The 26,429-nt window shown below is 45.2% G+C and overlaps 1 protein-coding gene across 8 annotated transcripts in view; it reads left to right on the forward strand.

Annotated features, from left to right (window-relative positions):
* The window catches only part of LOC110538919 (phospholipid-transporting ATPase IA), a 133,455-nt gene that overhangs the window by 85,364 nt on the left and 21,662 nt on the right, over positions 1-26,429 (forward strand). For all 8 annotated transcript variants that reach the window (XM_036937899.1, XM_036937892.1, XM_036937895.1 and 5 more), the window contains 3 exons: positions 10,844-10,966; positions 19,905-19,983; positions 22,369-22,430. In XM_036937899.1, the coding sequence (XP_036793794.1) occupies positions 10,844-10,966; positions 19,905-19,983; positions 22,369-22,430 (264 nt within the window). The remainder of the gene's footprint in view (positions 1-10,843; positions 10,967-19,904; positions 19,984-22,368; positions 22,431-26,429) is intronic.

Consider the following 26,429-nt stretch of genomic DNA (forward strand, 5'->3'; position numbering starts at 1 on the left):
TTATCTAAAATGCAGGGAAATTCCACCGGCTCTTTGGTAGTCTGTTGGAGGCATTGGGCCGAATCCGCCCCTCAATGGCAATGCTCGGCACCCTGAATGAGAAACGATGCAGTGGAGCATGTCCTCCTGCATCCCACCAGCCCCAGCCTGCAGTCTGGAGCCTGCAGATGGGCCAATGGGGAACTCACACCACTGACCCGCAGAGTCCCCACTCTGTTCTCTCATTCTTCTCTCTCTTCTCTCTCTCAGCAGCTGCTGCAGAGTGAAACATTACGACACCACATAGACATTACACTAGCTCTGCGAACATACCTGCTAACTAGTCAAGGGCGTCGCAGATGTTTGTCTGAGATGGCTTTTGCATATGAATGGAGTGTGTCGAATCAAAATAAAACTCCAAACGTGCTACACGCTCAACAGCCTCCACTCAATAGAATCAGGGCAAGTCATAACTTCAGCATATGGCAATCAATGCAAAAGATAAGCAATTTTAAAATTAAAAAAATTCATTAGGCTGTGTTCACTGTTTACAAAACAAAAAACAGTTTACAATGTTCACAAATGTGGGATGAACTGGCCACGAACTATCTAATGGACAATGATGTACAGTGGGGCAAAAAGGTATTTAGTCAGCCACCAATTGTGCAAGTTCTCCCACTTAAAAAGATGAGAGAGGCCTGTACATTTTCATCATAGGTACACTTCAACTATGACAGACAAAATGAGGGAAAAAATCCAGAAAATCACATTGTAGGATTTTTAATTAATTTATTTGCAAATTATGGTGGAAAATAAGTATTTGGTCACCTACAAACAAGCAAGATTTCTGGCTCACACAGACTTCTTCTTTAAGAGGTTCCTCTGTCCTCCACTCGTTACCTGTATTAATGGCACCTGTTTGAACTTGTTATCAGTATAAAAGACACCTGTACACAACCTCAAACAGTCACACTCCAAACTCCACTATGGCCAAGACCAAAGAGCTGTCAAAGGACACCAGAAACAAAGACCTGCTCCAGGCTGGGAAGACTGAATCTGCAATAGGTAAGCTGCTTGGTTTGAGCAATTATTAGGAAATGGAAGACATACAAGACCACTGATAATCTCCCTCGATCTGGGGCTCCACGCAAGATCTCAGCCGTTGGGGTCAAAATGATCACAAGAACGGTGAGCAAAAATCCCAGAACCACACGGGACCTAGTGAATGACCAGCAGAGAACTGGGACCAAAGTAACAAAGTCTACCATCAGTAACACACTACGCCGCCAGGGACTCAAATCCTGCAGTGCCAGACGTGTCCCCCTGCTTAAGCCGGTACATGTCCAGGCCCGTCTGAAGTTTGCTAGAGAGCATTTGGATAATCCAGAAGAAGATTGGGAGAATGTCATATGGTCAGATGAAACCAAAATATAACTTTTTGGTAAAAACTCAACTCGTCGTGTTTGGAGGACAGAGATTGCTGAGTTGCATCCAAAGAACAGAATGCCTACTGTGAAGCATGGGGGTGGAAACATCATGCTTTGGGGCTGTTTTTCTGCAAAGGGACCAGGACGACTGATCCGTGGAAAGGAAAGAATGAATGGGGCCATGTATCGTGAGATTTTGAGTGAAAACCTCGTTCCATCAGCAAGGGCATTGAAGATGAAATGTGGCTGGGTCTTTCAGCATGACAATGATCCCAAATACACCGCCCGGGTAACGAAGGAGTGGCTTCGTAAGAAGCATTTCAAGGTCCTGGAGTGGCCTAGCCAGTCTCGAGATCTCAACCCCATAGAAAATCTTTGGAGAGAGTTGAAAGTCCGTGTTGCCCAGCAACAGCCCCAAAACATCACTGCTCTAGAGGAGATCTGCATGGAGGGATGGGCCAAAATACCAGCAACAGTGTGTGAAAACCTTGTGAAGACTTACAGAAAACTTTTTTTTTTTTTACCAAATACTTATTGTCCACCATAATTTGCAAATAAATTCATTAAAAATCCTACAATGTGATTTTCTGGAGAAAAAAAATCTCATTTTGTCTGTCATAGTTGAAGTGTACCTATGATGAAAATTACAGGCCTCTCTCATCTTTTTAAGTGGGAGGACTTGCACAATTGGTGGCTGACTAAATACTTTTTTGCCCCACTGTATATGGAGAGGCTTTGAAGCCACTGATTGGCCATATTGGCACTCCAAAGTAGGAGTAGACTTCCATAGGAATGAATGGAATTCTACAGTATTTCAATTACATCTATTTAAGTATTTTTGTTGTTGTGGTGGGACAGTAACATTAGTAATCTTTAAAAACAAATGTTTTGAAGGAAAATGTTTTTATATTTTTATTTTTATGTTTAGATCACCATAATATTATTTCAAAGTATGCATTAAGGTGTCTGTAATATAATAAACATGTAGACATTAAGACATGCATTTCTATAGCTTCCAAAATATGTTTTACAATGGTGAGGGAGTGCCAAGATGGAGGTGTGGTGGCTTTAACATCTAGTGTATAAATAATTTGCTAATGGACAGGATGAATTGTATCTTATTGTTGATCCTTTTCTTGATATTGTTTGTCCCATAGTAAGCAAACTGTTTCTTTCCAGACTTTTCTCACATTTTGAAACGTCACAGCCTCATTCTAAAATAATTTAAACTGTTCTACACACAATACCCCATAATGACAAAGCAAAAACAGTTTTTTTTTAATTGCAAATTTATACAAAATAAAAAACCTGTAATATCACATCGACATAAGTTTTCAGACCCTTTACTCAGTACTTTGTTGAGGTACCTTTGACAGTGTTGAGTTTTCTTAGGTATGACGCTACAAGCTTGGCACACTTGTATTTAGGGAGTTTCTCCCATTCTTCTCTGCAAATCCTCTCAAGCTCGTCCTCGGCCCGCTAACCGTTAGCTGTCTTACCGGCTGCTATCTGAATAGACAATCGGACAATTTATTTATTTTTATTATTATTATGTTTTCTTCTCAGGCCTCTATAACTATATCTATTGTTCTTATTTTTGTTGTTGTTGTGTGATTTGGATTAATCCCCTCTACCACACGGAACCCCACTAATCTACTGACGGAACGCAAGAGGTGGCTAACAACAGACTCCATCCTATGCTAGCTTGCTACCGATGGCCTGGCTAGCTGTCTAAATCGCCGTGACCCTCAACCAACCTCTCCACTCACTGGACCCTTTTGATCACTCGACTAAGCATGCCTCTCCTTAATGTCAATATGTCTTGTCCATTGCTGTTCTGGTTAGTGTTTATTGGCTTATTTCACTGTAGAGCCTCTAGTCCTGCTCACTATACCTTATCCAACCTATTAGTTCCACCACCCACACATGCAATGACATCTCCTGGTTTCAATGATGTTTCTAGAGACAATATCTGTCTCTTCATCACTCAATACCTAGGTTTACCTCCACTGTATTCACATCCTACCTTACCTTTGTCTGTACATTATACCTTGATGCTATTTTATCGCCCCCAGAAACCTCCTTTTACTCTCTGTTCCAGACGTTCTAGACGACCAATTCTTATGGTTTTAGCCGCACCCTTATTCTACTCCTCCTATGTTCCTCTGGCGATGTAGAGGTGAATCCAGGCCCTGCAGTGCCTAGCTCCACTCCTATTCCCCAGGCGCTCTCTTTTGACGACTTCTGTAACCGTAATAGCCTTGGTTTCATGCATGTTAACATTAGAAGCCTCCTCCCTAAGTTTGTTCTATTCACTGCTTTAGCACACTCTGCCAACCCGGATGTTCTAGCTGTGTCTGAATCCTGGCTTAGGAAGACCACCAAAAATTCAGACATTTTAATTCCAAACTACAACATTTTCAGACAAGATAGAACTGCCAAAGGGGGCGGTGTTGCAATCTACTGCAAAGATAGCCTGCAGAGTTCTGTCCTACTATCCAGGTCTGTACCCAAACAATTTGAACTTCTACTTTTAAAAATCCACCTCTCTAAAAACAAGTCTCTCACCGTTGCCGCCTGCTATAGACCACCCTCTGCCCCCAGCTGTGCTCTGGACACCATATGTGAACTGATTGCCCCCCATCTATCTTCAGAGCTCGTGCTGCTAGGCGACCTAAACTGGAACATGCTTAACACCCCAGCCATCCTACAATCTAAACTTGATGCCCTCAATCTCACACAAATTATCAATGAACCTACCAGGTACCTCCCCAAAGCCTTAAACACGGGCACCCTCATAGATATCATCCTAACCAACTTCCCCTCTACAGTGCCTTGCGAAAGTATTAGGCCCCCTTGAACTTTGCGACCTTTTGCCATATTTCAGGCTTCAAACATAAAGATGTAAAACTGTATTTTTTTGTGAAGAATCAACAACAAGTGGGACACAATCATGAAGTGGAACGACATTTATTGGATATTTCAAACTTTTTTAACAAATCAAAAACTGAAAAATTGGGCGTGCAAAATTATTTGGCCGCTTTACTTACAGTGCAGCAAACTCTCCAGAAGTTCAGTGAGGATCTCTGAATGATCCAATGTTGACCTAAATGACTAATGATGATAAATACAATCCACCTGTGTGTAATCAAGTCTCCGTATAAATGCACCTGCACTGTGATAGTCTCAGAGGTCCATTAAAAGCGCAGAGAGCATCATGAAGAACAAGGAACACACCAGGCAGGTCCGAGATACTGTTGTGAAGAAGTTTAAAGCCGGATTTGGATACAAAAAGATTCCCCAAGCTTTAAACATCCCAAGGAGCACTGTGCAAGTGATAATATTGAAATGGAAGGAGTATCAGACCACTGCAAATCTACCAAGACCTGGCCGTCCCTCTAAACTTTCAGCTCATACAAGGAGAAGACTGATCAGAGATGCAGCCAAGAGGCCCATGATCACTCTGGATGAACTGCAGAGATCTACAGCTGAGGTGGGAGACTCTGTCCATAGGACAACAATCAGTCGTATATTGCACAAATCTGGCCTTTATGGAAGAGTGGCAAGAAGAAAGCCATTTCTTAAAGATATCCATAAAAAGTGTTGTTTAAAGTTTGCCACAAGCCACCTGGGAGACACACCAAACATGTGGAAGAAGGTGCTCTGGTCAGATGAAACCAAAATTGAACTTTTTGGCAACAATGCAAAACGTTATGTTTGGCGTAAAAGCAACACAGCTCATCACCCTGAACACACCATACCCACTGTCAAACATGGTGGTGGCAGCATCATGGTTTGGGCCTGCTTTTCTTCAGCAGAGACAGGGAAGATGGTTAAAATTGATGGGAAGATGGATGGAGCCAAATACAGGACCATTCTGGAAGAAAACCTGATGGAGTCTGCAAAAGACCTGAGACTGGGACGGAGATTTGTCTTCCAACAAGACAATGATCCAAAACATAAAGCAAAATCTACAATGGAATGGTTCAAAAATAAACATATCCAGGTGTTAGAATGGCCAAGTCAAAGTCCAGACCTGAATCCAATCGAGAATCTGTGGAAAGAACTGAAAACTGCTGTTCACAAATGCTCTCCATCCAATCTCACTGAGCTCGAGCTGTTTTGCAAGGAGGAATGGGAAAACATTTCAGTCTCTCGATGTGCAAAACTGATAGAGACTTACCCCAAGCGACTTACAGCTGTAATCGCAGCAAAAGGTGGCGCTACAAAGTATTAACTTAAGGGGGCTGAATAATTTTGCACGCCCAATTTTTCAGTTTTTGATTTGTTAAAAAAGTTTGAAATATCCAATAAATGTCGTTCCACTTCATGATTGTGTCCCACTTGTTGTTGATTCTTCACAAAAAAAGCCATTTTTATATCTTTATGTTTGAAGCCTGAAATATGGCAAAAGGTCGCAAAGTTCAAGGGGGCCGAATACTTTCGCAAGGCACTGTAAATACACCTCTGCTGTCTTCAACCAAGATCTCAGCGATCACTGCCTCATTGCCTGCATCCGTAATGGGTCAGCGGTCAAACGACCTCCTCTCATCACTGTAAAACGCTCCCTGAAACATTTCAGCGAGCAGGCCTTTCTAATCGACCTGGCCGGGGTATCCTGGAAGGATATTGACCTCATCCCGTCAGTAGAGGATGCCTGGATATTTTTTTTAAAATGCCTTCCTAACCATCTTAAATAAACATGTCCCATTCAAGAAATGTAGAACCAGGAACAGATATAGCCCTTGGTTCTCCCCAGACCTGACTGCCCTTAACCAACACAAAAACATCCTATGGCGTTCTGCATTAGCATCGAACAGCCCCCGTGATATGCAGCTGTTCAGGGAAGCTAGAAACCTTTATACACAGGCAATTAGAAAAGCCAAGGCTAGCTTTTTCAAGCAGAAATTTGCTTCTTGCAACACTAACTCAAAAAAGTTCTGGGACACTGTAAAGTCCATGGAGAATAAGAACACCTCCTCCCAGCTGCCCACTGCACTGAAGATAGGAAACACTGTCACCACTGATAAATCCACCATAATTGAGAATTGCAATAAGCATTTTTCTACGGCTGGCCATGCTTTCCACCTGGCTACTCCTACCCCTGTCAACAGCACTGCACCCCCAACAGCAACTCGCCCAAGCCTTCCCCATTTCTCCTTCTCCCAAATCCATTCAGCTGATGTTCTGAAAGAGCTGCAAAATCTGGACCCCTACAAATCAGCCGGGCTAGACAATCTGGACCCTTTCTTTCTAAAATTATCTGCCAAAATTGTTGCCACCCCTATTACTAGCCTGTTCAACCTCTCTTTCGTGTCGTCTGAGATTCCCAAAGATTGGAAAGCAGCTGCGGTCATCCCCCTCTTCAAAGGGGGGGACACTCTTGACCCAAACTGCTACAGACCTATATCTATCCTACCATGCCTTTCTAAGGTCTTCGAAAGCCAAGTCAACAAACAGATTACCGACCATTTCGAATCTCACCATACCTTCTCTGCTATGCAATCTGGTTTCAGAGCTGGTCATGGGTGCACCTCAGCCACGCTCAAGGTCCTAAACGATATCTTAACCGCCATCGATAAGAAACATTACTGTGCAGCCGTATTCATTGATCTGGCCAAGGCTTTCGACTCTGTCAATCACCACATCCTCATCGGCAGACTCAACAGCCTTGGTTTCTCAAATGATTGCCTCGCCTGGTTCACCAACTACTTCTCTGATAGAGTTCAGTGTGTCAAATCGGAGGGTCTGCTGTCCGGACCTCTGGCAGTCTCTATGGGGGTGCCACAGGGTTCAATTCTTGGACCGACTCTCTTCTCTGTATACATCAATGAGGTCGCTCTTGCTGCTGGTGAGTCTCTGATCCACCTCTACGCAGACGACACCATTCTGTATACTTCCGGCCCTTCTTTGGACACTCCACTCCACTCCAACAACCCTCCAGGCAAGCTTCAATGCCATACAACTCTCCTTCCGTGGCCTCCAATTGCTCTTAAATACAAGTAAAACTAAATGCATGCTCTTCAACCGATCGCTACCTGCACCTACCCGCCTGTCCAACATCACTACTCTGGACGGCTCTGACTTAGAATACGTGGACAACTACAAATACTTAGGTGTCTGGTTAGACTGTAAACTCTCCTTCCAGACCCATAGCAAACATCTCCAATCCAAAGTTAAATCTAGAATTGGCTTCCTATTTCGCAACAAAGCATCCTTCACTCATGCTGCCAAACATACCCTTGTAAAACTGACCATCCTACCAATCCTCGACTTTGGCGATGTCATTTACAAAATAGCCTCCAATACCCTACTCAACAAATTGGATGCAGTCTATCACAGTGCAATCCGTTTTGTCACCAAAGCCCCATATACTACCCACCATTGCGACCTGTACGCTCTCGTTGGCTGGCCCTCGCTTCATACTCGTCGCCAAACCCACTGGCTCCATGTCATCTACAAGACCCTGCTAGGTAAAGTCCCCCCTTATCTCAGCTCGCTGGTCACCATAGCATCTCCCACCTGTAGCACACGCTCCAGCAGGTATATCTCTCTAGTCACCCCCAAAACCAATTCTTTCTTTGGCCGCCTCTCTTTCCAGTTCTCTGCTGCCAATGACTGGAACGAACTACAAAAATCTCTGAAACTGGAAACACTTATCTCCCTCACTAGCTTTAAGCACCAACTGTCAGAGCAGCTCACAGATTACTGCACCTGTACATAGCCCACCTATAATTTAGCCCAAACAACTACCTCTTTCCCAACTGTATTTAATTTATTTATTTATTTTGCTCCTTTGCACCCCATTATTTGTATTTCTACTTTGCACATTCTTCCATTGCAAAACTACCATTCCAGTGTTTTACTTGCTATATTGTATTTACCTTGCCACCATGGCCTTTTTTGCCTTTACCTCCCTTATCTCACCTCATTTGCTCACATTGTATATAGACTTGTTTATACTGTATTATTGACTGTATGTTTGTTTTACTCCATGTGTAACTCTGTGTCGTTGTATCTGTCGAACTGCTTTGCTTTATCTTGGCCAGGTCGCAATTGTAAATGAGAACTTGTTCTCAACTTGCCTACCTGGTTAAATAAAGGTAAATAAATAAATAAATAAATAAGCTCTGTCAGGTTGGATGGGTAGCATCGCTGCACAACAATTTTCAGGTCCCTCCAGAGACGTTGGATCAGATTCAACTCCGGACTCTGGCAGGGCCACTCAAGGACATTCACAGACTTGTCCCGAAGCCACTCCTGCGTTGTCTTGACTGTGTGCTTAGGGTCGTTGTGTGCTTAGGGTCCTGTTGGAAGGTGAACCTTCACCCCAGTCTGAGGTGCTGAGCACTCTGGAGCAGGTTTTCATCAAGGGTCTCTCTGTACTTTGATCCATTCATCCTGACTAGTCTCCCAGTCCCTGCCGCTGAAAAACATCCCCACAGCATGATGCTGCCACCACCATGCTTCACCGTAGGGAGGTTTCCTCCAGATGTGACGCTTGGCATTCAGGCCAAAGAGTTCAATCTTGGTTTCATCAGACCGGAGAATCTTGTTTCTCATGGTCTGAGAGTCCTTTAGGTTTCTTTTGGCGAACTTCAAGCAGGCTGTCATGTGTCTTTTACTGAGGAGTGGCTTCCATCTGGCCACTCTACCATGAAGGCCTGATTGGTGGAGTGCTACAGAAATAGTGGTCCTTCTGGAAGGTTCTCCCATCTCCACAGAGGAACTCTGGAGCTCTGTCAGAGTGACCATCGGGTTCTTTGTCACCTCCCAGACCAAGGCCCTTCTCCCCCGATTGCTAAGTTTGACCGGGCGGCTAGCTCTAGGAAAAGTCTTGGTGGTTCCAAACTTCTTCCATTTAATAATGATGGAGGCCACTGTGTTCTTGGGGACCTTCAATGCTGCAGACATTTTTGGGTACCCTTCCCCAGATCTGTGCCTCAACACAATCCTGTGTCTGAGCTCTTCGGACAATTCCTCTGACCTCATGACTTGGTTTTTTCTCTGACATGCACTGTAAACTGTGGGACCTTATATAGATAGGTGTGTGCCTTTCCAAATAATTTACAATCAAGTTGTTGAAACATCTCAAGGATTATCACTGGAAACAGGATGCACCTGAGCTCAAATTTGAGTCTGATAGCAATGGGTCTGACTACTTGTTTTTTTTTTCTAAAAACCTGTTTTTGCTTTGTCATTATGGGGAATAGTGTGTAGATTGATGAAGGATAAAAATAAGTAATCCATTTTAGAATAAGGCTGTAACGTAACAAAATATGGAAAAAGTCAAGGGATTCGAATACTTTCCGAATGTACACAGTGCTGTGAAAAAGTATTTGCCCCTTTCTGATTCTCTTTTTTTTGTTGCATATTTCTGACGCAGAATGTTATCAAATCTTCAACCATAACCTAATATTAGATAAAGGGAACCTGAGGAAACAAACACAAAATGTTGATACTTATTTCATTTATTTAATTAACAAAGTTATGCAACACCCAATGCCCCTCTGTGGAAAAGTATATTCCCCCTTACACTCAATAACTGGTTGTGCCGTCTTTATCTGGTTGTGCTCTGTACCACAGAATTCTAAAGGAGAATGTCAGGTCATCCATCCGTGAGCTGAAGCGCAGCTGTGTCATGCAGCAGGACAATGATCCTAAACACACAATAAAGTCTACATCAGAATGGCTGAAAAGCAGCACATTTAAAGTTCTGGAATGGCCTAGTCAAAGTCCAGACCTAATCCCGAATTGAGATGTTGTGGCCGGACCTGAAACGATCCGTTCATGCTCGAAAACCCACAAATGTTGCTGAGTTAAAGCAGTTCTACATGGAAGAGTGGGCCAACATTCCTCCACAGCGATGTGAGACTGATCAACAACTACAGGAAGCGTTTGGATGCAGTCACTGCAGATAAAGGCGGCACAACCAGTTGTTGAGTGTAAGGGGACTAACTTTTTCACACAGAGGCATTGGGTGTCGCATAACTTTGCTTATTAAATAAATGAAAAAAGTATCAATATATTGTTTTATTTGTGTTTATCTAATATTATGTTTTGGTTTAAGATCTGATCAAATTCAGTGTCCAAAATATTCAAAATTTAGAAAATCAGAAAGGGGGCAAATACTTAGCTGAATAGGACATAATTAGTGTCCGTGTTTTCACTAATGCAGTAATGGAATCAATTATGTCTTGAAGGTCCTTGTGATTATGAAAAGCCTGACTTTCATTAGGTTACTCACTGAGGAAAGATAAGACTATTTCCCCATCCAACATTGTATCTGATAGCGTCTTTGCTAACAGGCCGTTAGTTGAGTCTACTGGGCTTTTGAGTTTACTAACTTTATCCTCACTTCTGGGTTTTGTGATGGGACATTTTGAACAATGCAAAAAGTGTGGTTTAAAATTTGGCATGTGTGTTTGTGTGTTTAGATTTTCACCGCTCTGCCTCCTCTCACTCTGGGAATATTTGAACGCTCATGCAGGAAAGAGAACATGTTGAAGTACCCGGAACTCTACAAAACCTCCCAGAACGCCATGGGTTTCAACACCAAGGTAGGTCTATGTCTGAACGTTAGAGGAACATTGTCTCAACGATTCCTTCATTGTCTGTCATTCCACTTTTACCCCTCATGTTGTTTGTCTGGGCCACATTTCCATTCATAGTGTAGTAAACTCTTAAGTATTAAGTATTTTCTAAGCTTAAATAGGTTTACTAAAGTTTACTTAGCACAAACAAAATGGGAGGTATAAGACTGCAATCAACCAGGCGTTTTCTTTTTTTTCTAACCTCTGTTCTGTCTCCAAATTGACATCCTTTACACACAATGGAGACCTGATAAGCTCCGAAATGCTCCAAACTGATTTTAGGTCAGTCTAATGACAGAGAATGAATCTGCTCGTCTGTCCCAATTGGTCTGTGTCTTACACGTGGGGTCTCTCCACATAATGATCACCAGTCTTACCAGGTTCAGTGGTCAGAGGGTGTCTACCTGCCTGTCTCTCTGTCTATTGGGAGGGCTGTCCGTTAGCTTTCCCCTGCTGTCTGTTAACAAAGATGTCTCCCCTTCTCCATGCCTGCCCCCCTTCTACGGCCTTTAACCCCCCCATCCACGGCACACCTAGCCCCCTTACTTTACAGGCGTGGCAACCCGGTTAGTGCCGCATGGAGACAGATTAAAGCCCGAGTGGCCATGGAGGTCAGGGGCGACAGGGGGAGTGGGGAGATAGCGGGCCATAGAGAGGGGTGGAGGTTAAAGGGAGAGAGGAGGATGTGATGGCATAAACTGTGGAAAATTATGATTGTTTTTTAAGCAAGGGGCTGTTTGAACTGGAGGCCTTCTGCCTGGTCGGGCTGGCTTAGCCTAAGTACTGTAAATAAGATAACCCCAGTCTACTGGTCTCTCCCCAGAGAGTTAGTCTGCATGAGGTCAGTCACCTCACAGTTAGAGTTGACCCATGGACCTCAGCCGGGCATTGTCCCCCTCACAGCTTTTATTTCTGTTTGGGTGAGAGAAGGGCTCCATATGGCCAAGTGTTATATGACCCTCCAGGGAATAGCAGGGTGACATTGTGCAAGGCAGGCCGCAGTCTCAGTTTTGTGGTTTCAAGTTGCCCTGCAAATCAAGACTGACTTGTTGATTCAAATTGGTTTTCCTCCATTTTCCTTTGACCCCTTGCTAAAGCCCTGTAACAATGACTTGTCCAGGTCACCGTGGTGTTTTCACTGGCCTGTCCACGCTTTCCCTCCGAAAAATGTCTATGCCGCATGGCCCGAGGCAAGGTGCAAAAATCCAGCAGGAATTTGCCCGAAACCCCTTTCTATCTGCACGCCTGTCTCTTTTGTACACGACAGATACTGTCTGAGCGAATTAGGAGGTAAGAGAGAGAGGGCCAGGGAAGGGTGTGAAATATTTCAGGCGTCGCCGCCTGCACCACTGTGTCCCCTTTCATTTTTAATTGCATTTTCCTGACACTTAAGTCACTCTAATAAACCTCAGTCCCCCGATGTGGCCCCCAGTAATTACACCGCCTCACAATTTCCCTCCATTTACTCCTCCCCCACTCCCTCCTCTCGTCCCTCGATTTGCGCAACAGCATTAAAGAGGAAGGACAGGAAATATTTGGCCCGATATAAACGACATCCTTTCATGCTTTTTTAAGCAATTAGGTGCCGCACAATGGGCCCGAATCTTTTAGCCAGGGCACGGACATGGACGGCATTCATCCCAAAGTTCTTAGCAACCTGCCGGGATACAGCGGTGGGGGGAGGGGAGTGAGGCTTCACTATGACAAATGATTATGAACATTTATTGATTTAATTAGCATTCATTAGGGTGCTGGGCATTTATAAAGGCTTATTGTTCCACACTGTGTTGTGTTGGGGCAGAGTGAGGAGGGTGATGTGAGGTGGGGTTGTTGTTCCACACTGTGTTGTGTTGGGGCAGAGTGAGGAGGGTGATGTGAGGTGGGCTTGTTGTTCCACACTGGGTTGTGTTATGGAAGAGTGAGGAGGGTGATGTGAGGTGGGGTTGTTGTTCCACACTGGGTTGTGTTGGGGCAGAGTGAGGAGGGTGATGTGAGGTGGGGTTAATGTTCCACACTGGGTTGTGTTGGGGCAGAGTGAGGACGGTGATGTGAGGTGGGGTTAGTGTTCCACACTGGGTTGTGTTGGGGCAGAGTGAGGAGGGTGATGTGAGGTGGGCTTATTGTTCCACACTGGGTTGTGTTGTGGAAGAGTGAGGACGGTAATGTGAGGTGATGTTTTTGTTCCACACTGGGTTGTGTTGGGGCAGAGTGAGGAGGGTGATGTGAGGTGGGGTTGTTGTTCCACACTGGGTTGTGTTGGGTCAGAGTGAGGACGGTGATGTGAGGTGGGGTTAATGTTCCACACTGGGTTGTGTTGGGGCAGAGTGAGGTGGGGTTGTTGTTCCACACTGTGTTGTGTTGTGGAAGAGTGAGGAGGGTGATGTGAGGTGGGGTTAATGTTCCACACTGGGTTGTGTTGGGGCAGAGTGAGGAGGGTGATGTGAGGTGGGGTTGTTGTTCCACACTGGGTTGTGTTGGGGCAGAGTGAGGAGGGTGATGTGAGGTGGGCTTGTTGTTCCACACTGGGTTGTGTTGGGGCAGAGTGAGGAGGGTGATGTGAGGTGGGGTTGTTGTTCCACACTGGGTTGTGTTGGGGCAGTGTGAGGAGGGTGATGTGAGGTGGGGTTGTTATTCCACGTTGTGTTGGGGCAGAGTGAGGAGGGTGATGTTAGGTGGGGTTGTTGTTCCACACTGGGTTGTGTTGGGTCAGAGTGAGGACGGTGATGTGAGGTGGGGTTGTTGTTCCACACTGGGTTGTGTTGGGGCAGAGTGAGGAGGGTGATGTGAGGTGGGGTTGTTGTTCCACACTGTGTTGTGTTGTGGAAGAGTGAGGACGGTGATGTGAGGTGGGGTTGTTGTTCCACACTTGGTTGTGTTGGGGCAGAGTGAGGAGGGTGATGTGAGGTGGGGTTGTTGTTCCACACTGGGTTGTGTTGTGGAAGAGTGAGGACGGTAATGTGAGGTGGGGCTTGTTGTTCCACACTGGGTTGTGTTGGGGCAGAGTGAGGAGGGTGATGTGAGGTGGGGTTGTTGTTCCACACTGGGTTGTGTTGGGGCAGTGTGAGGAGGGTGATGTGAGGTGGGGTTGTTATTCCACGTTGTGTTGGGGCAGAGTGAGGAGGGTGATGTGAGGTGGGCTTGTTGTTCCACACTGGGTTGTGTTGGGGCAGAGTGAGGAGGGTGATGTGAGGTGGGCTTGTTGTTCCACACTGGGTTGTGTTGTGGAAGAGTGAGGACGGTAATGTGAGGTGGGGTTGTTGTTCCACACTGGGTTGTGTTGGGGCAGAGTGAGGAGGGTGATGTGAGGTGGGGTTGTTGTTCTATACTGGGTTGTGTTGAGGCAAAGTGAGGAGGGTTATGTGAGGTGGGGTTGTTGTTCCATACTGGGTTGTGTTGGGGCAGAGTGAGGAGGGTGATGTGAGGTGGGGTTGTTGTTCCACACTGTGTTGTGTTGGGGCAGAGTGAGGAGGGTGATGTTAGGTGGGCTTGTTGTTCCACACTGGGTTGTGTTGGGGCAGAGTGAGGAGGGTGATGTGTGGTGGGCTTGTTGTTCCACACTGGGTTGTGTTGGGGCAGAGTGAGGAGGGTGATGTGAGGTGGGGTGTTGTTCCACACTGGGTTGTGTTGGGGCAGAGTGAGGAGGGTTATGTGAGGTGGGGTTATTGTTCCACACTGTGTTGTGTTGGGGCAGAGTGAGTAGGGTGATGTGAGGTGGGCTTGTTGTTCCACACTGGGTTGTGTTATGGAAGAGTGAGGACGGTGATGTGAGGTGGGGCTCTTGTTCCACACTGGGTTTTGTTGGGGCAGAGTGAGGAGGGTGATGTGAGGTGGGCTTGTTGTTCCACACTGGGTTGTGTTGGGGCAAAGTGAGGAGGGTGATGTGAGGTGGGGTTATTGTTCTACATTGTGTTGTGTTGGGGCAGAGTGAGGAGGGTGATGTGAGGTGGCTTGTTGTTCCACACTGGGTTGTGTTATGGAAGAGTGAGGACGGTGATGTGAGGTGGGGTTGTTGTACCACACTGGGTTGTGTTGGGGCAGAGTGAGGAGGGTGATGTGAGGTGGGCTTGTTGTTCCACACTGGGTTGTGTTTGGGCAGAGTGAGGAGGGTGATGTGAGGTGGGGTTGTTGTTCCACACTGGGTTGTGTTGGGGCAGAGTGAGGAGGGTGATGTGAGGTGGGCTTGTTGTTCCACACTGGGTTGTGTTGGGGCAGAGTGAGGAGGGTGATGTGAGGTGGGGTTGTTGTTCCATACTGGGTTGTGTTGGGGCAGAGTGAGGAGGGTGATGTGAGGTGGGGTTGTTGTTCCATACTGGGTTGTGTTGGGGCAGAGTGAGGAGGGTGTTGTGAGGTGGGGTTGTTGTTCCACACTGGGTTGTGTTGGGGCAGAGTGAGGAGGGTTATGTGAGGTGGGGGTTTTTGTTCCACACTGGGTTGTGTTGGGGCAGAGTGAGGAGGGTGATGTGAGGTGGGCTTGGTGTACCACACTGGGTTGTGTTGGGGCAGAGTGAGGAGGGTGATGTGAGGTGGGGTTATTGTTCTACACTGTGTTGTGTTGGGGCAGAGTGAGGAGGGTGATGTGTGGTGGGGTTGTTGTTCCACACTGGGTTGTGTTGTGGCAGAGTGAGGAGGGTGATGTGAGGTGGGGTTGTTGTTCCACACTGGGTTGTGTTGGGGCAGAGTGAGGAGGGTTATGTGAGGTGGGGTTTTTGTTCCACACTGTGTTGTGTTGGGGCAGAGTGAGGAGGGTAATGTGAGGTGGGCTTGTTGTTCCACACTGGGTTGTGTTATGGAAGAGTGAGGAGGGTGATGTGAGGTGGGGTTGTTGTTCCTCACTGGGTTGTGTTGGGGCAGAGTGAGGAGGGTGATGTGAGGTGGGCTTGTTGTACCACACTGGGTTGTGTTGGGGCAGAGTGAGGAGGGTGATGTGAGGTGGGGTTAGTGTTCCACACTGGGTTGTGTTGGGGCAGAGTGAGGAGGGTGATGTGAGGTGGGGTTGTTGTTCCACACTGGGTTGTGTTGGGGCAGAGTGAGGAGGGTGATGTGAGGTGGGCTTGTTGTTCCACACTGGGTTGTGTTGTGGAAGAGTGAGGACGGTAATGTGAGGTGGGGTTGTTCCACACTGGGTTGTGTTGGGGCAGAGTGAGGAGGGTGATGTGAGGTGGGGTTGTTGTTCCATACTGGGTTGTGTTGGGGCAGAGTGAGGAGGGTGATGTGAGGTGGGGTTGTTGTTCCACACTGGGTTGTGTTGGGGCAGAGTGAGGAGGGTGATGTGAGGTGGGGTTTGATGTTCCACACTGGGTTGTGTTGGGGCAGAGTGAGGAGGGTGATGTGTGGTGGGGTTGTTGTTCCACACTGGGTTGTGTTGGGGCAGAGTGAGGAGGGTGATGTGAGGTGGGGTTGTTGTTCCTCACTGGGTTGTGTTGGGGCAAAGTGAGGAGGGTGATGTGAGGTGGGGTTATTGTTCTACACTGTGTTGTGTTGGGGCAGAGTGAGGAGGGTTATGTGTGGTGGGGTTGTTGTTCCACACTGGGTTGTGTTGTGGCAGAGTGAGGAGGGTGATGTGAGGTGGGGTTGTTGTTCCACACTGGGTTGTGTTGGGGCAGAGTGAGGAGGGTTATGTGAGGTGGGGTTTTTGTTCCACACTGTGTTGTTTTGGGGCAGAGTGAGGAGGGTGATGTGAGGTGGGCTTGTTGTTCCACACTGGGTTGTGTTATTGAAGAGTGAGGAGGGTGATGTGAGGTGGGGTTGTTGTTCCTCACTGGGTTGTGTTGGGGCAGAGTGAGGAGGGTGATGTGAGGTGGGCTTGTTGTTCCACACTGGGTTGTGTTGGGGCAAAGTGAGGAGGGTGATGTGAGGTGGGGTTATTGTTCTACACTGGGTTGTGTTGGGGCAGAGTGAGGAGGGTGATGTGAGGTGGCTTGTTGTTCCACACTGGGTTGTGTTATGGAAGAGTGAGGAGGGTGATGTGAGGTGGGGTTGATGTTCCACACTGTGTTGTGTTGGGGCAGAGTGAGGAGGGTGATGTGAGGTGGGGTTGTTGTTCCACACTGGGTTGTGTTGGGGCAGAGTGAGGAGGGTGATGTGAGGTGGGGTAGGGGTGATGGAGACAGGGACACAGGGGAAAGTTGTAGGCTACTTGCCAGTTGAGGCTAATTGGGTTTAAACGTGTAATTGTACTATTGGAAGATAATCTATAGCACATTGAACCACAGAGATGGGGGGGGGTACATCTATGTAGTAGTTATGTAGTTATGTAGTAGTCTATGTAGTTATCACAATATACTAGCCATATCAAAGTTTCAAATGCTGGGCATAATATTGTGTATAATACGTACAATACGTTTTGTAGTGATTCCTATGTTGTTGATGTGAAGAATATTTGTTGGTCCGTGGTGTGTAATGACGAGCAACCAGACGTTGATGAGAGAAGTTGATGGGGGCTGTTTTGTTAGACTTCAGTGCGGCTTTTGACATTATTGATCATAGTCTGTTGCTGGAAAAACGTATGTTTTATGGCTTTACACCCCCTGCTATATTATGGTTAAAGAGCTACCTGTCTAACAGAACACAGAGGGTGTTCTTTAATGGAAGCCTCCAACAAATGGAAGCCACCAACAAAATCCAGGTAGAATCAGGAATTCCTCAGGGCAGCTGTCTAGTTCCCTTACTTTTTTCAATCTTTACTAACGACATGCCACTGGCTTTGAGTAAAACCAGTGCGTCTATGTATGCAGATGACTCAACACTATACACGTCAGCTACCACAGCGACTGAAATGACAGCAACACTTAAAGAGTTGCAGTTAGTTTCAGAATGGGTTGCAAGGAATAAGTTAGTCCTAAATATTTCTAAAACTAAAAGCATTGTATTTGGGGCAAATCATTCACTAAACCCTAAACCTCAACTAAATATTGTAATGAATAATATGGAAATTGAGCAAGTTGAGAAGACTAAACTGCTTGAAATATCCCTGGATTATAAACTGTCATGGTCATAACATATTGATACAACAGTAGCTAGGATGGGGAGAACTCAGTCTATAATAAAGTGTTACTCTGCATTTCTAACAGCACTATAAACAAAGCAGGTCCTACAGGCCCTAGTTTTGTCGCACCTGGACTACAGTTCAGTCGTGTGGTCAGGTGCCACAAAGAGGGACTTTGTTGGAATTGTAATTGTAATTGCCACAAATAGGGAATTGTAATTGGCTCAGAACAGGGCAGCACGGCTGGCCTTGGATGTACACAGAGAGCTAACATTGTCAATCTCTCCTGGCTCAAAGTGGAGGAGAGAATAACTTCATCACTGCATGTATTTATGAGAGGTATTGACATGTTAATGCACCGAGCTGTCAATTTGAACTACTGGCACACAGCTCCGACACCCATGCATACCCCAAAACACATGCCACAAGAGGTCTCTTCACAGTCCTCAAGTCCAGAACAGACTATGGGAGGCGCACAGTACTACATAGTGCCATGACTACATGGAACTCTATTCCACATCAAGTAACTCATGCCAGCATTAAAATTTGATTTAAAAAACAGATCAAAATACACCTTATGGAACAGCGGGGACTGTGAAGCAACACAAACATAGACATATGCATGCAAACACAGAATAACATATGCACTATACACACATGTACACATGGATTTTGTGTTATAGATATGTGGTAGTAGAGTAGAGGCCTGAGGGCACACACTTAATATGTTGTGAAATCTGTTATGAAGGTATTGTAATGTTTTTAAAATGTATAATTGCTGATTTTGCTGGACCCCAGGAAGAGTAGCTGCTGCCTTGGCAAAAACGCAACTTCTTAAATAAGAAATTGTGTTTTCATCGACCAATTTTATGAGGTTGACAAGAGTGCTTTTTACGGAAGTGTGCCATTAAATTGGTCTTCTATCCTGCCAGAAATGTATTAAAAAGTGAAAATATTGAGAGAGTAAAGTGATTTTTTTTTTTTTCAACTCAGAATGTGCTCCTTGCTGTTTTATAAAAATCTATTTAAAACTTTTAGGAATAACAGAGCAGTGATTGGAGCAGGGTAGGGGAACAAGGGGGCATGAATGCAGTTTTGTTTTGGCAGGGTTGATTACACGGCCATTTCGTGCTACATCATCCTTTAGTGTTGTGTTTGGTGACATCTGTGCATAATGTACATTTGAAACAGTGTTTTTGGAAAAAGGACTATTGATTTAAACGTCTCATCCAAGGTCCACACACAACAACGCACACATACTGTAGAGTCGCCTGTGTGGAAACGCACAACGCATATACACACACACACACACACTACTGTTTTCTTACTTTTCCAGCTTCTTATGAATTACCGTAAAAACAAGTTAATCCACTTCAAACTTCTCTGTGTTTTTAGATTGATTTCTGCTTTCTGCTCTTCATTTATTTTTGTGCCATCTTAAATTCACATATGAAAGACTTTTGAAATTGATGAGGAAGTCTACAGGAAAGGAGGGGGAAAGGAAAACTTCCCCCCACCACAAACCATCACACTGACATAGCCCACCCGACTTTCATGCTCACACACACACACACACACACACACCAAACACACACACACACACACACACACACACACACACACACACACACACACCAAACCTACACACATCCCTGCACCCTCTCTCCTCCAGTACTACACCAACACACAGGAGGATATACAAAGTGTCTGTCAGCGGGGTGGCCATTCAGACAGGAGGCCCTACAAAACCTCCACTTAGCCGAGTACTGAGCCAGGACAAAGAGCCCAGGTCAGGGGTCGCTAGGCAAGTTCAGTCAGCAACCGGGTTTCTCATGCTTTTTCTCTCCTTCTTTCACCCTGGAACCCAACAACACACCCAACCCCCTCCCTTCTCCATCCCTCTCTCCCCCCTCCTTGCAGGTCTTCTGGGCCCATTGTCTGAACGGCCTCTTCCACTCTGTCATCCTTTTCTGGGTCCCCCTCCTAGCCTTCCAGCATGGTAAGCACCTCCCAGAGACTCTAACCCTAACCTGCCAGAGACTCATCTGTCTTTTAAGGGTGTGTCTCAAACGACACCCTATTTGCTACAGTATATGGCAGGGTTCCCCAACTGGTAGCCCGTGGACCAAATTATTTTTAAATAAAATAAGCAAATCAGCTCGAAGTGATTTTTGGGAAATCTGTTCCAAAGTATTCCCAGGCATAATAGAGAGACATACTACTGTAAGTGATCATATGCAAATGTAAGCAAGGTTTGAAATTATTGTGTTTTAGTCAAATATTACATCTGTTTGGAATTATTGCGGTCAATTTGCAGTCTAGAAATTATTTGTAATTATATTCTGGCCCCTAACCATCCTCTGAAGAAAATAATTGTCCCACAGCTGAATCTGTACTAAACAAAAATATAAACGCAACAATTTCAAAGATTTTACTGAGTTACAGTTCATAAAAGGAAATCAGTCAATTTAAATAAATTCATTAGACTCTAATATACACATTTCACATGATTGGTCAGGGGCACAGCCATGGGTGGGCTGGGAGGGCATAGCCACACCCACTTTGGAGCCTGGCCAAGCCAATCAGAATTAGTTTTTCGCCACAAAAGGGTTTTATTATACACAGAAAAACTCCTCAGCACCCCACCTCCCCCTCCTCAGACAATCCCGCAGGTGAAGAAGGCGGATGTGGAGGTCCTGGGCTGGTGTGGTTACACGTGGTCTGCGGTTGTGAGGCCGATTGGATGTACTGCCAAATTATTTAAACGACATTGGAGGCGGCTTATGGTAGAGAAATGAACGTAAAATGATCTGGCCACAGCTCTGTTGGACATTTGTGCGTATGGAACATTTTTGGGATCTTTTATTTCAGCTCATGAATCATGGGACCAACACTTCACATGTTGCGTTTATATTTTTGTTCAGTATAGTTAATGATCCCTGGTATATGGTGTACTGCTTTTGACCAGGTAGTGTTGTATATTGAGAATAGGTTGCTGTTTGGGACTGAGGCAGGATTTCTAGTCTCTACAGGCTCTGGGTGGAGTGAGATCCAGTTAACACACATACCTTGTCTCGATTACTTTTCTTTTTACCCACTAGCCTCATGAATTATAAACATTGGCATGCTTGAACATAAACGTGCAGGCACACACACGCACACACACACACACACTTGAACATACACACAGACACTTTTAAGTTACACTGTTCAGCTCACATGGAGAGAATGGGGATCTCTGAGTCTATGTAGTCTTGGCTGCTGGACCCAGAGGACCACACAGGCGTGGGCCTGCTCTCCAAACAAAGCCCAGAGAGAAGCCCCTTCAGTCTGACTGACAGGTTGTCAGCAAGGCCTCAGCACACGCATAGGCATGTGACTAGCAGGAAGCAAAGGGGAGCCAGACTCTCTCTCTCGTTCTTGTTCTCTCCCTCTCTCTCTCTCTCTCTCTCTCTCTCTCTCTCTCTCTCTCGTTCTTGTTCTCTCTCTCTCTCTCTCTCTCGTTCTTGTTCTCTCTCTCTCTCTCTCTCTCTCTCTCTCCTGCTCTAACACTCTCCCCAGGCACGCCCATGTGTTGAATTTTGAGGATATGTTTTATTTACATGTACATTTTATTCACTTGGCAGACACTCATAAATTAGGGAGTGTTAAAGTATATACTTCCAGTACAATCAAGGAGCCACATTTTCTGAAACTGTTCAAAGTTGACCCATTCCTTTACTGGTATTTGAGTAGCAGTTTTATTTTAAGCTTTTATTTGAATACTTGTCAAAGATTATTAGACTAATTCTATTTGTCAAAGATTATTAGACTAATTATATTTGTCAAAGATTATTAGGCTAATTCTATTTGTTAAAGATTACTGGAGTATTTCTTGTTTTTGTCATGTCAACCATAGTCCAGACTGCTTCCTGATTGCTCCATCAGGTTGCTCCATCAACCATATGCAATGGACATGCTTTGACATACACACACACACACACACACACACACACACACACACACACACACACACACACACACACAGGACGGCAACTCAACAGTGCGGTTTTACTCCAGTGTCCAGTGTTACATCCCACTGCGTGCTCCAATGGGGCATTATGTACTGTACTCACAGTCTGCACTCTTTTCTGTTTATAGTACACTGTTTTTGACCAGGGCCCAAAGGGCTCTGGTCAAACGTAGTGCACTGTATAGGGAATAGGGTGCCATTGTGATGCAGACACATTCAATGCCCTGGTTTGTTATTTGGGTTGTTTACTCCATAGCAGAGATTTCACATAATTTTCCCCTGGTCTAATTGAACTCTGTTTCTTAAAAACACGGCCGTGAAGAGGGACATGACCACACATCTAAAGGCTTTTGATGTTGATCCTTTTCACAGATACAGTCTTCGGAAACGGAAAGACCCCGGACTATCTCCTCTTAGGCAACATGGTTTATACAGTAAGTACGCATCTGAAATGGCATCTTTTTCCCTTTAAACAGTGCATTCAGAAAGTATTCAGGCCCTTTGACTTTTTCCACATTTTGTTACGATACAGCCTTATTTTAAAATAGATTAAAACAACTTTTCCCCCTCATCAATCTACACACAATACCCAATAATGACAAAGAAAACATTTTTTTTAGAAAATGTTCCAAATTTTTTAAAAGGAAAATAATATCACATTCAGACATTTTACTCAATACTTTGTTGAAGCACCTTTGGCAGTGATTACAGCCTCATCTTCTTGGGTATGACTCTACAAGCTTGGCACATTTGTATTTGCAGAGTTTCTCCCATTCTTCTCTGTAGATCCTATCAAGCAAGCTCTGTCAGATTGGATGGGGAGCGTCGCTGCACGGCTATTTTCAGGTCTCTCCAGAGATGGTCGATCGGGTTCAAGTCCAGGCTCTGGCTGGGCCACTCAGGGATATTCAGAGACTTATCCCGAAGCCACTCCTACATTGTCTTGGCTGTGTGCTTAGGGTCGTTGTCCTGTTGGAAGGTGAACCTTCACCCCAGTCTGAGGTCATGAGCATTCTGGAGCAGGTTTTCATCAAGGATCTCTTCTGTACTTTGCTCTGTTCATCTGTCCCTTGATCCTGACTAGGGTTGCACATTTTGGGGAATATTCAGAGGTGGAAACTGTCCATGGAAATTAACGGGAATATATGGGAATTAACGGAAATATATGCAAATTAATATTAATACCCTTTAAATGTAGATGTTTTTTGCATTGGATATATTTGCCATATCAGATGGAGACAGAAACATAAACCTTTTACCTTATCATAAGTAGACATAACTGCAAATGATTAAATCCATCCAATAGAAAACATTTTAAAAAATTGGTTATGAATTGAGCTTTAATTAAATGAGTTGACTCTCCACATGGGATGATTTCCCTGAACATCAAAAGAAAGGGAATATTGAATGATCCCCAATGATCCATTGCATAAAATGATAGTCTGGAAACTAAAGCATTGGTTGTCTTCCTCTCAGGATTCCATGTCTTCTCCCTGGACCTCCTCAATGTCCACCTTTGAACATCAGACTCTGAGGCCTCATCTTCACTGTCACTTTCCAACCTTGTTGAGGATGGCTCGTTGTCAGGCTCAAAGAGCCTCAAATTTGCCCAATTGGCCACCAATCTTTCAATCCTGTATTGGTCAGCCTGTTGCGTGCTTTGGTGTGTGTGTGTTCCCAAACAAGGACCAGTTGCCCTCTGAGGCTGCTGATGTTGGTGGGATTTAGAGGATGATGGCGGCAACAGGGGAAAGAGCCTCAGATCCACAAAGTCCCTTCCACCAGGTGGCTGATGAGAAATGTTGGCACGATTGCCATATTGCATCTCATTCCCAAAGCCCTTGCTTGGAAGTGTACTTCGCCAGACTGCCAAGAACCTTGCCCTCATCCAGGCCAAGGTGGCGAGACACAGTAGTGATGACACCATAGGCCTTGTTGATCTCTGCACCAGACAGGATGCTCTTGCCAGCATACTTGGGGTTCAACTTGTACACTGTGGCGTGTATGGGCTTCAGGCAGAAGTCTTGACGCTTTTTGATGTATTTCAGAACTGCAGTTTCCTCTGCTTGGAGCAACAGTGAAGTGGGCATGGCAGTACTGATTTATTCTCTTACATCTGCAAGCAGAGTCTGAACATCAGACAGGATGGCATTGTCTCCATCAATCTGTGCAATGGCTACTGCTATACGTTTCAGGAGTTTCAGGCTGCTTACCACTCTCTCCCAAAATACATCCTCCAGGAGGATCTTCTTGATGGGGCTGTCCATATTGGCAGACTGGGATATGGCCATTTCTTGGAGAGACTCCTTCCCCTCCACGAGACTGTCAAACATGATGACAACACCACCCCAACGGGTGTTGCTGGGCAGCTTCAATGTGGTGCTCTTATTCTTCTCACTTTGCTTGGTGAGGTAGGTTGCTGCTATAACTTGATGACCCTTCACATAGCTAACCAGTTCCTTGGCTCTCTTGTAGAATGTATCCATTGTTTTCAGTGCCATGATGTCCTTGAGGAGCAGATTCAATGCATGAGCAGCACAGCCAATGGGTGTGATGTGAAGGTAGGACTCCCCCACTTTAGACCATGCAGCCTTCATGTTCACAGCATTGTCTGTCATCAGTGCAAATACCTTCTGTGGTCCAAGGTTATTGACGACTGCCTTCAGCTCATCTGCAATGTAAAGACCGGTGTCTGTTGTCCCTTGTGTCTGTTGTCCCTTGTGTCTGTGCTCTTGTAGAATGCTGGTTGAGGGGTGGAGATGGTGTAGTTAATTATTCCTTGCCCACGAACATTTGACCACCCATCAGAGATGATCGCAATACAGTCTGCTTTCTCTATGACTTGCTTGACCTTCACTTCACTAACTCTGTTGAACTCTGCATCCAGCAAATGAGTAGATAAATCATGTCTGGTTGGAGGGGTGCATGCTGGGTGAAGAACATGCATAAATCTCTTCCAATACACATTGCCTGTGAGCATCATAGGTGAATCAGTTGCATACACAGTTCGAGCAAGACATTCATCAGCATTTCTCTGACTACGTTCCTCCATTGAGTCAAAAAACTTCTGATTCTACTAGGACCATAACCTGTTGCTATCGATAAGGTGTCTGATTCATCATTTTCACCTCGAAACGAAGTAGAGGGACTTTTGTCAGAGGTTGCTAGTTGTGAACGCTGAGGAAACTTTATGCACTTGGCCAGATGATTCTGCATTTTTGTTGCATTCTTCACATATGATTTGGCAGAGTATTTGCAAATGTACACAGCTTTTCCTTCTATATTAGCTGCAGTGAAATGCCTCCACATGTTCCTGTAAAGATTCAGGGAAAAAAAAAAAAAAATACAATTCCATGTACAGATAAATAGTTAAGCAGTTAGATTAAACAAGTCTTTTGTAAGATACATGTTTTAAAATGAAACATGTATGGAAACAGGTGAATTAACACTCAGTTAGCAGGCTCAAGCAAGCTAAAACCCACATGGTAGCAAAAACTAACTAGCAGAAATTGTTAACAAGTTAGAAATTATTTAAACACACTTTGCTGTAGGCTACTATTTACTAGTTAGCAAAGAATCATACAAAATACGTTCACCCCACCCAGTATTTTAATCAAAACTTACCAGAAAGCGTATAGTCCTTGGCTCAGACAGTGCAGTAGTGTGGGCTCAGTAGCGTCTCATTAGTGTGCCAGATCTTGAGAATCAGCTGTACGTGGAAGTGTGCACTGCACATGTGATGGAAGAATGCACTGTGCACGCAGAGGGTTGCAATTCTATTGAATTGGGGATAGTTTAACCAAAATATGCCACAAGACCTAGAATGCCTTGTGTATCCCACAAAAAAGGTTCGCTGTTATAAGCTAACTTTTTTTTTATAAATGTAAGAAAAATTCCAGGGCTTAATGTCCCATGGAAAATTTGCGGGAAAATGCCGGATATTTACCGGAATGTTTCCGACCCTTTGCATCCCTAATCCTGACTAGTATCCCAGACCCTGCCTCTGAAAAACATTCCCACAGCATGATGCTACCAACACCATGCTTCACCGTAGGGGTGGTGCCAAGTTTCCTCCAGACGTGATGTTTGGCATTCAGGCCAAAGAGATAAATAAATCTTGGTTTTATCAGACCAGAGAGTCTTGTTTCTCATGGTCTGAGAGTCCTTTGGGTGCCTTTTTGCAATCTCCAAGCGAGCTGTCATGTTCCTTTTACTGAGGATTCCGGCTTCCGTCTGGCCGCTCTACCATAATGGCCTGATGGGTTGAGTGCTGAAGAGATGGTTGTCCTTCTGGAAGTCTCGCCCATCTCCACAGAGGAACTCTGGAGCTCTGTCAGAGTGACCATCTGGTTCTTGGTCACCTCCCTGACCAAGGCCCTTCTTCCACGATTGCTCAGTTTGGCCGGGCGGCCAGCTCTAGGAAGAGTCTTGGT

Source organism: Oncorhynchus mykiss, chromosome 12, assembly GCF_013265735.2.
Source record: "Oncorhynchus mykiss isolate Arlee chromosome 12, USDA_OmykA_1.1, whole genome shotgun sequence".
Lineage (NCBI taxonomy): Eukaryota > Metazoa > Chordata > Actinopteri > Salmoniformes > Salmonidae > Oncorhynchus > Oncorhynchus mykiss.